The sequence below is a fragment of the Capricornis sumatraensis genome, chromosome 11 (genome assembly GCF_032405125.1).
Source record: "Capricornis sumatraensis isolate serow.1 chromosome 11, serow.2, whole genome shotgun sequence".
Taxonomy (NCBI): domain Eukaryota; kingdom Metazoa; phylum Chordata; class Mammalia; order Artiodactyla; family Bovidae; genus Capricornis; species Capricornis sumatraensis.
The window spans coordinates 38,794,795-38,808,052 of NC_091079.1; the positions used below are offsets into that span (position 1 = coordinate 38,794,795).

General features: G+C 45.4%; 1 protein-coding gene across 2 annotated transcripts in view; it reads right to left on the reverse strand.

Annotated features, from left to right (window-relative positions):
- PRKDC (protein kinase, DNA-activated, catalytic subunit) overlaps window positions 1–13,258 on the reverse strand; it is a 130,395-nt gene that overhangs the window by 112,996 nt on the left and 4,141 nt on the right. For both annotated transcript variants that reach the window (XM_068983808.1, XM_068983807.1), the window contains exons 7-15: window positions 13,121–13,220; window positions 5,954–6,009; window positions 5,840–5,870; window positions 5,248–5,405; window positions 3,923–4,069; window positions 2,531–2,695; window positions 1,962–2,130; window positions 1,559–1,608; window positions 650–775 (exon numbers count right to left, since the gene is read on the reverse strand). In XM_068983808.1, the coding sequence (XP_068839909.1) occupies window positions 650–775; window positions 1,559–1,608; window positions 1,962–2,130; window positions 2,531–2,695; window positions 3,923–4,069; window positions 5,248–5,405; window positions 5,840–5,870; window positions 5,954–6,009; window positions 13,121–13,220 (1,002 nt within the window). The remainder of the gene's footprint in view (window positions 1–649; window positions 776–1,558; window positions 1,609–1,961; window positions 2,131–2,530; window positions 2,696–3,922; window positions 4,070–5,247; window positions 5,406–5,839; window positions 5,871–5,953; window positions 6,010–13,120; window positions 13,221–13,258) is intronic.

The following is a 13,258-nucleotide window of genomic DNA, read 5'->3' on the forward strand; positions in this document are numbered from 1 at the left end:
CTTCACTCAAAACAGTCTATGGAACTTAACCTCAAAATATACCTATTATCACATATAAGAAAAAACATTTTAGTAATACTGCTATACTACTTTACTAATAAGTTAATAAGAAAAACTCCTGAGGTTGCACAGGACAGGAACCATCTACTGACAAAAACTGCTTTTCCTAGAATACCCATGCTCTGTCAGACACTACATGAAATGGTGACCAACCTGGCTTGGAGCAGATACTGCAGAAACACCTGCCAGCAACACAGGAAGCAGGAGGGGTGGTTCTAATGTTGACACAACTGTGCGCCCGTCTCCATCCTGTCACATCACCCTTAACAAATACAGAGAGCACAGCTCTCCCACCATGGTAACACTGCCACATTTCTGATACCTTGTACGCAGTTTCTTAAGCTAAAATGAGGACTTGGCTACAACTACTCATTAGTTTCAAATGAGTTCTATGACTTTGCTCCTCTAATCTGATTTTTTTCCAAGTCTCACTTTATCCTGATTTACATTACTTGAAGTACTTTAAAAAACAAAACGAAAAACTGACTGAAAGTAAAACAGGCTTCTGAAATAATTAAGCCTCCAGTGTGAACTACGGACACTTCAGGGGAGCCAAAGCGCTTCAGTGGCTTTCAGCTGCAGTGTTTACCATCGTCTGGTCACAGCTCAGCAGGCTCCTGAACAGGTCCACATAGTCTCTGCAGGTGGGCACTCTCCACTTGCCGGTCCTGACTTCCCCCAACACTCCGGGGTCCTCAGACTCGGGCTCGGCTCCCTGGCGGGAAAACAGACAGCCAGCCACGCTGAGGAGGGACGGAGAAGAGCAGCACTGCTGTGCCTCCCAATGTGCATTCCCGGAGCTAAGGGAGCCCCCGGCTGAAGCATGCAGCTTGATTGAGGAAGACAGCACGTTATGAAAGCACAATAAAAAAGCTAGGAAAAAGTCACCATTCTCTAGGACGGAAATGGTGATGTACGAACTAAGCTTCAAAACAATACCCAATAATTCACCTCCTCACACAGATCTCTCATCTCATCCTATTTTCTCTAACTGAAGTAAACTTAAAACAAGCCTCCCATTATATACTAAGTATTTTGTCCTAGAGTTTCAAGGGGAAAATATCCTTTTGTAAAAATGTACGTATGGTAATAAGGTTATGTTTAAAGATGTCTCACACCCAGAAGTTTATTTATCTGAAAAAATAGGTATGACATCCTACACTTACCAAAATCTAAGGCATTGCTAATAATAGAAACGCCATTTTTTTCCCCCATAAGAATTACCAATCATTGCAAGTAATTCACACATTCGTCTGCAATTTCAAACACCTGAATATAATATTAACATTGCATTTGGGAAAGCAGCTATCACATACTATAGAAAGTAATGGTTATTCGTTTAAGTGACAACCATCCTATTGGACAATTTCATTAAAAAAAATCTTTCAGGCAATCAAAAAGGCCACTTTTGTATATTTACAGACTAAAAGTTCCAGCAACATCTCTAACTTGCAGGGTGAGAAAAGACTAATTTTCAAAGCATAAATTCAGAATTTACCTTTTGAAGGATCACTGGCTTAGAACATATTCTGATTAAACTTTGATGTACTAAAAAAGAAAATAAAACAAAAATGAAAAATTACACTGAAAAATACTAAACTCAACAGACAGCCATTTGAATATACAGTACCTCTTGTTTTTTTCTCTAAGTTTGCTAACACTTTAATTTTTTTTTCTTTTTTTTAATGTTTAGTTTCAAATTTTAGACTATTAAGATTCAAAAGGAAAAGATGAAGAAATTCAAAAAACTAGAGAAAAAAAGATTTTGGTTCACCAAAATATTAGCAGTTCTACAAGAGGTATCATAAGACAAAAAAGAATTTGGCAACTGGATGTTCTTTATCTCAAATAACACGGTAAGATTCTTCATGCATCATCTCAGGAGTAAGCTCTAAACTCACCCACAGCACCAATGCAACTCCAGAGGATGGGCCCCTTCTCCGCCAGGGCCAGGAACAATCGCACAATGGCCCTGCAGCACACCAGCTGCATCTTGGGGCTGTACTGGGGGAAACTGTCCATCTGCAGGACCACGAGGTGTTCCAGGACCGGCGAGTGCACCTCAGGAACCTGCAGGGACGAGAGCACACGCAGGTCGGGGCTGCGACAACAGGCACAGCAGACACAGGGGGCAGAATCCATGAAGAAGCAGCTTGTTACCTAGGGGACTAACTCCTCGCTGGGACTGCCTGAACACAGCGGAGTAAAACTGTCTGCATGACATGTTACCTACGATTCTATCTCAAGCAGCAATCCTAATCTTTTAGAAATATGAAAAGAGTAACAGATAGCTTTTCTGCTTTGGAAACAAATCATCAAGTTTCATGACAAAAACCATACCAAAAAACTGTACAAGGTACTAGCTAAAGAGGTCACCTTGGTCATACTGGTGCCTGAACTGCATCAAACCAGCTGAAGACCTGGGCTAATCTCGCCAAGCCCATGTTCAGCAGGCCACCCCCTCACTCACGGCGTCGAGGTGCAGCAGGACGCTCGCCACAGACTGTAGGAAGCTGGGCAGCTGGTACACGTGGTCCTCGGCAGCATCCGCCTCCGTGAGGAACAGCTGCCGGCACCGCTGGATGAGCTCCACAAACATCAAGTCCACGTCGCGGGCATTCACTGCCTTGCATGGCTGCAGGGAGGCAAAACCAGTCTCCATCAACCTGTTCCACCTCAGGGTGATGGCACCTAAGGCATCTCGTTAGGCCACGTTATTATAATGGAATGTTAACAACTTCTCAGTGGAGAATACAGATATAGAATGCACTATACATCAGAAAGATGCTTTCCGAAAAACCTGTAAATACATTCTAAACAGTTACTAACACAAAAAACACCTACTGATTGTCACCTGTGTTTCTGGCAGGGGCAGACTGCAGACAATTGGGTGCCATCCCTGCAGAGGCCCGATGCCCAGAGGAGGGACAGGCCCAATTCCCCCACAGCACAGCAGCGGCACCCACAGCCACACCCTCCTAACTCGGAGACAGTCCAGCCGCACATGTCCCAAAGGCTCCTCAGACGCCGGCCCCAGTCCCGCCTCCTCACGGGCCTGGACCAGCGCCTGATCCGCATCCTCTCCCTTGTTCCACCTTACTCTGTCTACACCAGCTCATTATAGTGAACAGGTCCCCACTGCCAGACCTCAGGGTCTGAGGATACAAAGTCCATGCTCTCGGTCACCTCTGAGCCTCCTCACACACATTTCCTCTGCCCTAAGCTCATATAAACAAGCCACAGAAACATGTGGAGATGAAGACTTTAAGGGGAAAGGAGTGTTGGGAAGAAGCAAATGAGGAAGCATCAGGATGGAGGACTGAGCAGAGGGCTGGAAGAGACTCTCCATCCCAACAACAGGGGAGTAGCCCTGATGGGGATCTGTACAGAGAAACAGCAGAGGACGTAATCCGCCAGTGGGAGCCATAGACCCCTCTAGGAGGATGCAGCCACGCCAAATCCCAGCATTCCCAGCAGACCTCACCCGGGCTCAGGGGCTCATGCCAGAGTGAGCACAGGGGCTCATCAGTGATGGGCGGCCAGGCATGGCCAGGAGAACATGGTGTTCCTCGTCTCCAGGCTGCAGCCATGTCTCGGTTCTGTCTATTGCTGGCTGAACCCTTACATGAGTCCCCTAACTCGTCTGGCCTCACTTTCCTCATCTGTAAAGTGGAATAATATTCCTAAAAGCTTATAGGAGAGTTATGAATATTTGAGATAATACAGAGGAAGCACTGAAAAAACACATTAACAACAAAACAAACAATATTTTCAAAAGTGTGAGATGCTATTCAAAATATACTAAAGTATATTCATTTAAACATTCAAATGAAAGTAAAAGGGGTCAATAAGTGAGACATACCCCCGCGAAGAGCCCATATCCACGGATGGCAATGGACAGGTCCTTGCTGTTGGCGTCCATGTTCCTGATGATGCTGTAGAACTGCTCCATGAAGAAGCGCAGTGGGCCCCTGTGCGCCTCGGCATCGTGTGCCACCAACAAGGAAACCTGCATCACACAACGTTCACTTTAGAGGCATCCATCCAAACGTGAAAAGGCTGGAACAGCCGAATGGGACAACATCAGTGTGCTACTACAGGTCCACAGCAGCTATTACTTGTAAAGAACCATCTGTTCAATCCACTTAGTCTCCATCAGGTTCAGAAAAGCCACTTCCTTAAGTAAGCCTTTATTACACGTGATGCATTCTTCCTAGAGAAACGGACTGAGAGAGAGACCAGGTAGACACAGGAAGACATGCACAAAACACAGGCTCCAGACTAAAGCTCCCTGATGAAGCAGAAAGCTTCCTTAGACTCATCTTTGACTCAAGGTGACACAGAGCTGGGCAGGCCCAGCAGCTGGCGAGCTCAGAGTCACCCACAGACAGGACCCCCAGGAGGGAACACAGAGAGGGTTCAGAACTAACAACCAGGGGAAGAAAAAAAAAAAAGGTGTCTCATTTCTCAAAACAATAAGCTACAATAATTACGTGAGCCAAAGCAAGTACTCTGAGAAGCAAGCAGATGACGATGCACCATACACAGTGACACCTGCCAGAACTCAAGACCAGCAAGGGCATCAGGAAGCTCTCGCAACCTGCCCACAACCGTCCGAGACAAGGATGGGAAGAAGCCAGACAATCACCAAAGGGAGAAGGAAGACATGCATCCACATTGCCGACCTGCAGCCCGCGCCCAGACCTGTATGAAGGCCCCAGATCTCAGCACCCGGAGACAGCAGGCCACCTGCAGGCTCCCTGCACCCACACCCAACCTAGATAGAAACACCCTGGGGCAGGAGAGCTCACCTCAGCCGAGAAGCCACAGAGACACAAGCATCCAGTCTAACAGGACAGCAGACCCCGCCACCGCCCCCCTCCCCTCCCTGCTCCCACCCTGACCCAGCCACCGCCTCCAGGGAGCCCTGACCTTCTGACCGCCAGCCTTCCCTCTGTCCCACCTCCTCACTCTCTTGTTCGCCCTTGGCTCTGAGGACCTGATCAGACTTGATGTCTTTGAAGCTTTCTTTCTTCCAAACCTGCTGCCACTCCTGTGGCAGAGGGATAACCAACTTTCCTCTTTAAGTACTACAGAAGCTAATGGACCAACTTGTATTTTTTTTTCAAATGTTCATGCAGAAGACTGGAATTTATGTCTTTGCATAGAAAGAGTTTTACATAGTACCTGTTTCAGAAAAGATTCCAGAGCTGAGTGTGCAGCTTTCCTCAATTCCACATTCATGTGGCTGCACCACTTCGACAGGACTTCAAACAAAGAAGCATAGTTGTCCAGAAGGCAGGTGCTAAACTGAGATGCGTGCAGGGTGAATAAGGACAGCCCAGCTGCAAACACAGAACACACCGTATTTAAAACAGGATGACAAAGGGCAGGACAAAGAACTTAGGAAGCTTCAGCCACACATCAAACCACAACTGTGCTCACAAAGCCCCCGAATCCTTACTTCAGGGGCCCAGGGTCCCCTTACACCTGATGCCTCTACCCTCTATTTGAATCAAGAGGCCCACAATCCGGCCAGTGACCCCCAAAACAAAGGTCAGAGGTAGGATCAGGGTTTATTTAAAGACAGAATCAAAAGATCTGGATTGTTCTAAAGTAATTTCTTCTGAAATGGTGCAATCTTAGTGTGACCATCTCGAACAGCACCAAGAGCTGCCATCAGTGACCACGTGGGAGCATCACAGGGGTCACAGCGCCACCTTCACTCACAGTTTAAGCAGACACCAACCTAATAACCTCCTTAAAAGTAGAATCTTACCCAGAGGCACGGCATATCTCTTCAGATCAATCTATTAAAAAAAAAACAAAACTGCCATCAATGTTTGACAATCACAAGGCTCAGTCGTGCAAGAATTAGAATACTAAATCCTACCTGAGGACGGATTGCCTTTAATGCAAAATCAAAAATCTCTCTTGAAGTCTGGGGATCTGAGGAAAGACAGAAAGCAGCCACTGTCACAGATCATAAGGTGTGTCTGGCAAAGCTCATGAGACTCACGACCCACCGCTCTGCTGCAGACAGTAGGACCTCTTCCTCCATTAATGAACATGCTAGTACCCAGTACTACTGCCTGGAGTCACATAATCACAGCATGCCCAAAAACCTGAATTTTAGCCTCAGACCAAGGCTCAAGTCCCAGTCCTGCACTGGTTACATCAGTTTCCTGTCACCACTGTAATCAATTCTCACCAACTTTATGCCTTAAAACAACACAAACTTACTACCACCCAGTTTTGGAGGTGAGCAATCTGGAACCAACATCACAGACATAAGCAGAAAACCCCGAGAATGACCTGAAGACAGCAGGATGGACCTTCCACAAGTGGAGACAGAAGGAGTGGCCCCTGGAGGAAGGCGGTGCTGTCAGGCCATCCCCAGCACTGGGGCCCCAGGGTCTGGACTCCACCTCAGCTCCCCAGCTGGAGACCCTGCACCCAGAAGATGAGGTGCAGGGTCTGACTCTCCATCTAAGCCAGCAGCACCACCCACCCCACCCGGCTTTATCTGCACACCCGACACAGCTGGTGTTCCTCCAAGCTGCACCCCCAGGAGCCCTTTATGCGGGCCCTTGGCCAGCATCAGGACCCCTCCAAAGTGACCCCTGCCTTGCCAACACCTCAGCCAGCACCAGCATCCCCCAAAGTGGCTCCCTCCGCCAGGCTGCCCTCACACGCCAGAGCACCAGCCACAGCGGTAACCAGGCCTTAGAAACTGCAGCACAGTTGCCCCCAGGCCAGGTTGGCCCACCCACCACAGGGGATGCTCCTGGAGTGCCCGGCTTCTGGAGTGCCCAGCTCCAGGGCAGTCCAGGGAAGGGGGAGAGCTGCACTCCTGGACCCCACAGGACACCTTCTACACAAAGACCAAGAAACGTAACTGAGCTACCAAATACAAACAAATAAAGAATTAGGCAGGACGAGGGGCCAAAGGTCATGTTACAAGAAAGAAGAAGACAAAATCTCAAAAAAAGAACTGAGCAAAACAGAGGTAAGTAACTTCCCAGAAAAAAATTTCAAAGTAATGGTCATAAAAATGCTCAATGAACTCGGGAGAAGAATAGAAGAACACAGTAAGAACTTCAACAAAGAACTAAAAATCATATGACCATCTCAATAGATTAAGAAAAAAGTTTCTGACAAAACTGACACCCATTTATGATAACAACTTTTAATGAAGTGGGTAAAAAAAGGAATGTACTTCAACACAGTAAAGGTCGTACATGACAAAGCCAGGGCCAACGTCATACTCAATGGTGAGAAGCTGAAAGCATTTCCTCCGAGATCAGGAACAACACAAGGATGACCACTCTCATTACTTTTATTCAACATAGTATTGGAAGTCCCAGTGAGACCCATCAGACAAGAAATAAAAGGAACCCAAAGTGGAAAGGAAGAAGTAAAACTGTCACTATTTGCAGATGACACACTATATATAGAAAATCCTAAAGACTGCACCAAAAAACAATTAGAATAAATGAATTCAGTAAAGCTGCAGAGTATAAAATTAATATACAGAAATCTATAGTGTTCCTACACATTAATAATAAACTATCATAAAGAAAAACTGAACAAACAATCCTATTCATAGTCGCATCTAAAAGAATAAAATACTTGGAATAAATTAAACCAAGAAGGTAAAAGATCTATACCCTGAAGACTCTAAGACATTAATGAAAGAAACTGAAGACAATACATACAAATATACATATAAAAATACATACAAATATACATACATATATGCATACATACAAATATACATATTATATGTATATATATAATATACATACATGTGTTGTGCAATACACACAAATATACATACGTGTGCATACATACAATATACATACGTATATTGTGCTCACAGGTAGAGAGAACTAATTTTGATAAAATGTCCACACTCCTCAAAGCAGCTGACAAATTTAATGCAATCTCTATCAAAGTATCCATGGCATTTTTCACAGAACTGTAACAGTTAAGCAAAATACTTGAATGGAAACACAAACGACTCTAAATAGTCAAAATAGTCTCTGAGAAAGGAGAGCAAAGCTGGAGGCATCGTGTGCCCTGATTTCAAACTGCACTACAGTAATCAAAACGTTATGGTTCTGGCATAAAAGAGCAGAAACATAGATCAAAGAAACAGAATAGGAAGCCCAGAAAAAAACCCACACAAATATGGTTAATTAATCTATGACAAAGGAGGCAAGAATATACAATGGAGAAAAGATAGCCTCTTCAACAAATAGTGGTAGGAAAACTGGACAGCTACATGCAAAAGAATGAAACCTGACCTTTTCTTACACCACACACAAAAGTAAACTCAATGGATTAAAGACCTAAACCTAAATCTGAAACCACAAAACTAGAGGAAACATACACTGTACTCTTTGACATGAGTCTTAGCAGTACTGTTTTTGCTCTGTTACCTCATGCATGCATGTGTGCTCAGTCATGTCTGACTCTTCTGCAATCCCATGACCTATAGCCTGCCAGGCTCCCCCGTCCCTGGGATTCTCCAGGCAAGAACACTGGAGTGGGTTGCCATTTCTACTCCAGGGGATCTTCCCAACCCAGGGATCAAACCTGCATCTCTTGCATTTCCTACACGGGCAGGCAGGTTCTTTACCACTGGCGCCACCTGGAGTTACCTCACTGCTGCTGCTGCTAAGTTGCATCAGTTGTGTCGGACTCTGTGCGACCCCATAGACAGCAGCCCACTAGGCTTACCCGTCCCTGGGATTCTCCAGGCAAGAACACTGGAGTGGGTTGCCATTTCCTTCTCCAATGCATGAAAGTGAAAAGTGAAAGTGAAGTCGCTCAGTCGTGTTCGACTCTTAGCGACCCCATGGACTGCAGCCTACCAGGCTCCTCCGTCCATGGATTTTCCAGGCAAGAGTACTGGAGTGGGGTGTCATTGCCTTCTCTGGTTACCTCACTAGAGGATGACAAAAGCAGAAACATGCAGGATTACGTCAAGCTAAAAGGCTTTTGCACGGTGAAGAAAACCAGCAACAAAACAGAAAAGCAGGCTGCTGAATGAGAGAAGATATTTGTAAATGATAGGTCTAATAAAGGGTTAACATCCAAAGAACACACTGAACTTAACAACTCAATATAAAAAAAAAACACCTCAGTAAAAAGAAAAATGAGCAGACTGTGACAATACAGAGATGCAGGATGGGGTGGGAAGAAAGTTCAAGAGGGAGAGGACGTATGTACACAGATGGCTGATTCATGCTGATATTTGACAGAAACCAACATAATATTGTAAAGCAATAATCTTCCAATTAGATACAAATAAATTTAAAACTGAAAAAATATAAAAATAAAAAATGAGAAAGAGGACCTGAATAGACATTTTTCCAAAAACACATAGATGGCCAACAGGCACAAGATGCTCAACATCACTAACCAGGGGAATGCAAATCAAAACCACAAGATCTCACCTCACACCTGTCAGAATGGCTGTCATCAAAAAGACAACAAATAAAAAGTATTGATGAGGAGGCGGAGAAAAGGGAACCTCATGCACTGCTGATGGGAATGAAAACTGGTGCAGCCACTGCGGAAAACTGAGCGGAGGTTCCTAGAAAACTACAGTTACCACGTGATCCAGCATTCTACTTCTGGGTACTGATCCAAAGAAAACAGAAACAGTAGTTAGAAAAGATATACACACTCCAGTATTCATAGCAGCATTATTGACAATGGCCAAAACATGGAAGCAACCTTTAAGTGCCCACAGACAGAAGAACGGATAAAGAAAATGTGGCGAATGTGCAGGTATACGTATTTGTAGGAATACTATTCAGCTGCAGAAAGAATGAGGTCTTGTCATCTGCTGCTACACAAATGGACCTAGAGGGCATTATGCTAAGCGACGCAGGGTCACGGAAAGACATGTAACACGTGACCTCACCTAAAAGCAGAACCTAAAAGAACAAAGAAACACGGAAACATATACGGAGAGCAAACTGCTTGTTGCCAGAGGGAAGCGAGCGGGGAGCATGAGAGACCCAGGTGCAGATCAGGACGTGACACACAGTTTGGGGAGTACAGTCAGCACTGTCATAACAACTCTGGTGACAGACACTATGAGACTTGTCGTGGTCATTTCCTAAGGTGCTTCATCGTCAGATCACTATGCTGTACACCTGAAGTAACACAATACTGGTCTGCAACTACGCTTCAATTAAAAAATAAAATAGGGAACTTCCTGGCTTAGAACTTGGTGCATTCACCGACAGGGTCCAAGTTTGATTCCTGGTCAGGGAACTAAGATCCCACAAGCTGCAAAGAACGGCCAGAAAAATGAATAAGTCATTAAAATAAGACAAAGGAAGGAGTCCCTGGGTGTGCTCCTCTCTAGAGGCTTGAGGGCTGCCTTCAGCTTCTAGAAGTTGCTCACCCTCCTTGCCTTGGGGCCCCAGGCCCATCCTCACAGCTAGCTTCTCCCGTCACAGCACCCTGACCCCGACCCTCGTCCACAGTCAAGTGTCCCGGTGATCACACTGGGTTTACCTGGACAGCCTCGTCTCAACGTCCCATCCACACCTGATTCCCCTCTGACTCAGACCTATGGCACATCTTTGGAAGCCATCATTCTGTCCACCTCAGTCCAGTGTTCTAATCCAGGAAACAAACATATTATCACCTGCTTTAGTGAGTTGTCACAGGAATTTCCCTTGCAACATGAACAGGATAATCCTTAGCACATGGTTAATGAGCAATAAGCACTACTAATTTTCTTGTTCACCGAATGTCAGTTACGCCAAGCAAAGACAAACAGAAATAAGCAACGCCACCTGCCACCGAGGTCAAGTGACAAAATAGACAGTCTAGGAGATGAAAAACATGTCGCAGAAAGTGCTGTAACAGAGAGGACTACAGAAGCCCAAGAAAGCGGCTCACACGAGGAAGCACAGAGGCTTCAGAAAACAGGAGATCCCTGAGCAGGGAGCTGAGAGGGCGGGATGCTCCATGGACAGGGAGCCGGAGAGAGAGACCAAGGAGGGGAAGCAGGAGCAGCTGGGCCAGCTTCTCTACTCAGAGGCAGCAAAGACTGGGAACACCTGGTTGATACGTTAGAAACCGCTGCTTCCTCAGGTTGAAATGATCAGATCTGGCAATTTCTTAAATTGCAATTCAATAAAAACAAACACATGCAGGAGGTAGAAAAATCTGACAATTATCTGAACAAAAATGGTAAGCAACAGCAAACAAGTTCTTTTAAAGAATTTTGTTTGACTTGTCCTTTAAAAACAAATGAATTCATTATAATGCTCTCACAGCTAGATTATCCTCTAAGCTTAAATTTGAGATACTATAGAAGAACACTACTGACAGTTACAAAGAAAATTGTATTAGAGTTTAAAACCAACAGGCAAGGATCTGCAGCACAAGAATTACAAAATGCTAATGAAAGAAATCAAAGAGGACCCAACTCAACTAAATGAAGAGGTGCACTGTGCTCATGGGCTAGAAAACTCAACATGGTTAAGGCATCAACTCTCCTCCAACTGATCCACAGGTTTAGCACAAAGACCACAAATATCCAAGCAAGACTTCGTCGACACAGACCAATTCGTTCTAAGATTTACATGGAAAGGCACAGACCTTATAATACCCAAGCGATTTTTAAAGGATAAAATGTGAGAACTACACTGGACATTTAAAGCTTACTATATAATTATATCATACAGACAGTGTGGTGTGGGCAGGGGAACAGAGAACCAAGATCCATCCCCACAAGTGATGAGCCAATCAGCTAATGCCCAACTGGCTTTCTACAAAGACACAACGATTCAGTGATTTGGTGATGATTTCATGGATGTGGCACTAAAATCACAAGCAACCAAAGGAGAACCAAAGGAGAAAAACTGAACTTTATCAAAACGAAGAACCTCTGCACATCAAATGGCACAATCAATAGAGTGAAAAGACAACCAAGGGAATGGGAGAAAATGTTTGCAAATTATGGTCCCATAAGGAACTGACATGCAGAATACGTAAATAACTCATACAACTCAGTAACAAAATGTCAAATGATATGATTTTTCAAATGGGCAGAGAACCTGAATAGACATTTCAACCGAGATGACACCCAAGTGGGCAAGAGGCACTTGTGAATACACTTAACACCAAGAGCCATAGGGGAGATGCAGTGAGAAACCACCTCACACTCACTAGGAAGGCTACGATCAACAGAAAACAAGTACCCTGAGGACGTGAAGAGACTGTGCCCTGATGGGGGGAACAGGAACTAGTGCAGCCCCTGGAAATTACAGAACCACCACGTGGGCCAGCAAGCCCACTCCTGGGGATGCTCTAAGGGAACGCGGGGACTCCAGGCGTTCACACACCCATGTCCAGCAGCATCATTCACAACAGTCAAAGAAGCAGAAGCAACCCAAGTACTCACTGATGGCCCAATAGATATACGTGTACTATATTCATACAGCGGGATTCTGTTACGACAGGGGTGTACCTTGAAGACCTTAAGCACCATGAAATAAGGCAGCCAGGAAGTTACCTGCTATGAGTCTATTTGCACAGACGTGAAAGGACAAAGCTCAAGATGCGAGACTGAGCAGTGGCTGTGGGAGGAGAGGAGGGGAAGGGAGGAGAGGGGAGGGGAAGGGAGAGGACAGTAGGGGAGGGGAGAGAAGGGGAGGGGAGGGAGATGTGGCTACAGAAGGACAGGAGGGAGGCTGCTCCTGTGGCAGGCTGCCAGGGCCTCGACTGTCATGGGCACACACTAGCCCACATGCGATAAAGCGGCACAGAACTAAATTCAACACCCAAGTGGGTGCATGGGAAGCAACTGGAACCAAGCAAGACCCGAAGGTTTATCAGGCTGCACTACGTCATGACAGGCGTCACTGGGAGGTGCCAGGTGAAGGACACACGTGGATCTCTGCATTGCCTCTCACAACTGCATGTGAATCCACAACTGGTACAAAATTCAAAAATCACACAGGAATTCATTTCAGACTAGTAGTTCTTCAATAAAGAAAGAAACTCAAGTGCCATCAAGCGATACCTTCCTCCATGGACTTGGTGAAGTTACACATAAGTGACGCCAGTCCCTTCAGACACCCCGCCAGCACCGCAAGTTTGGGTTCTCTCACTGTCGATGTCATCTGAAAGGAGAGTTTAACAAGGTACCATAAAAAGAGAA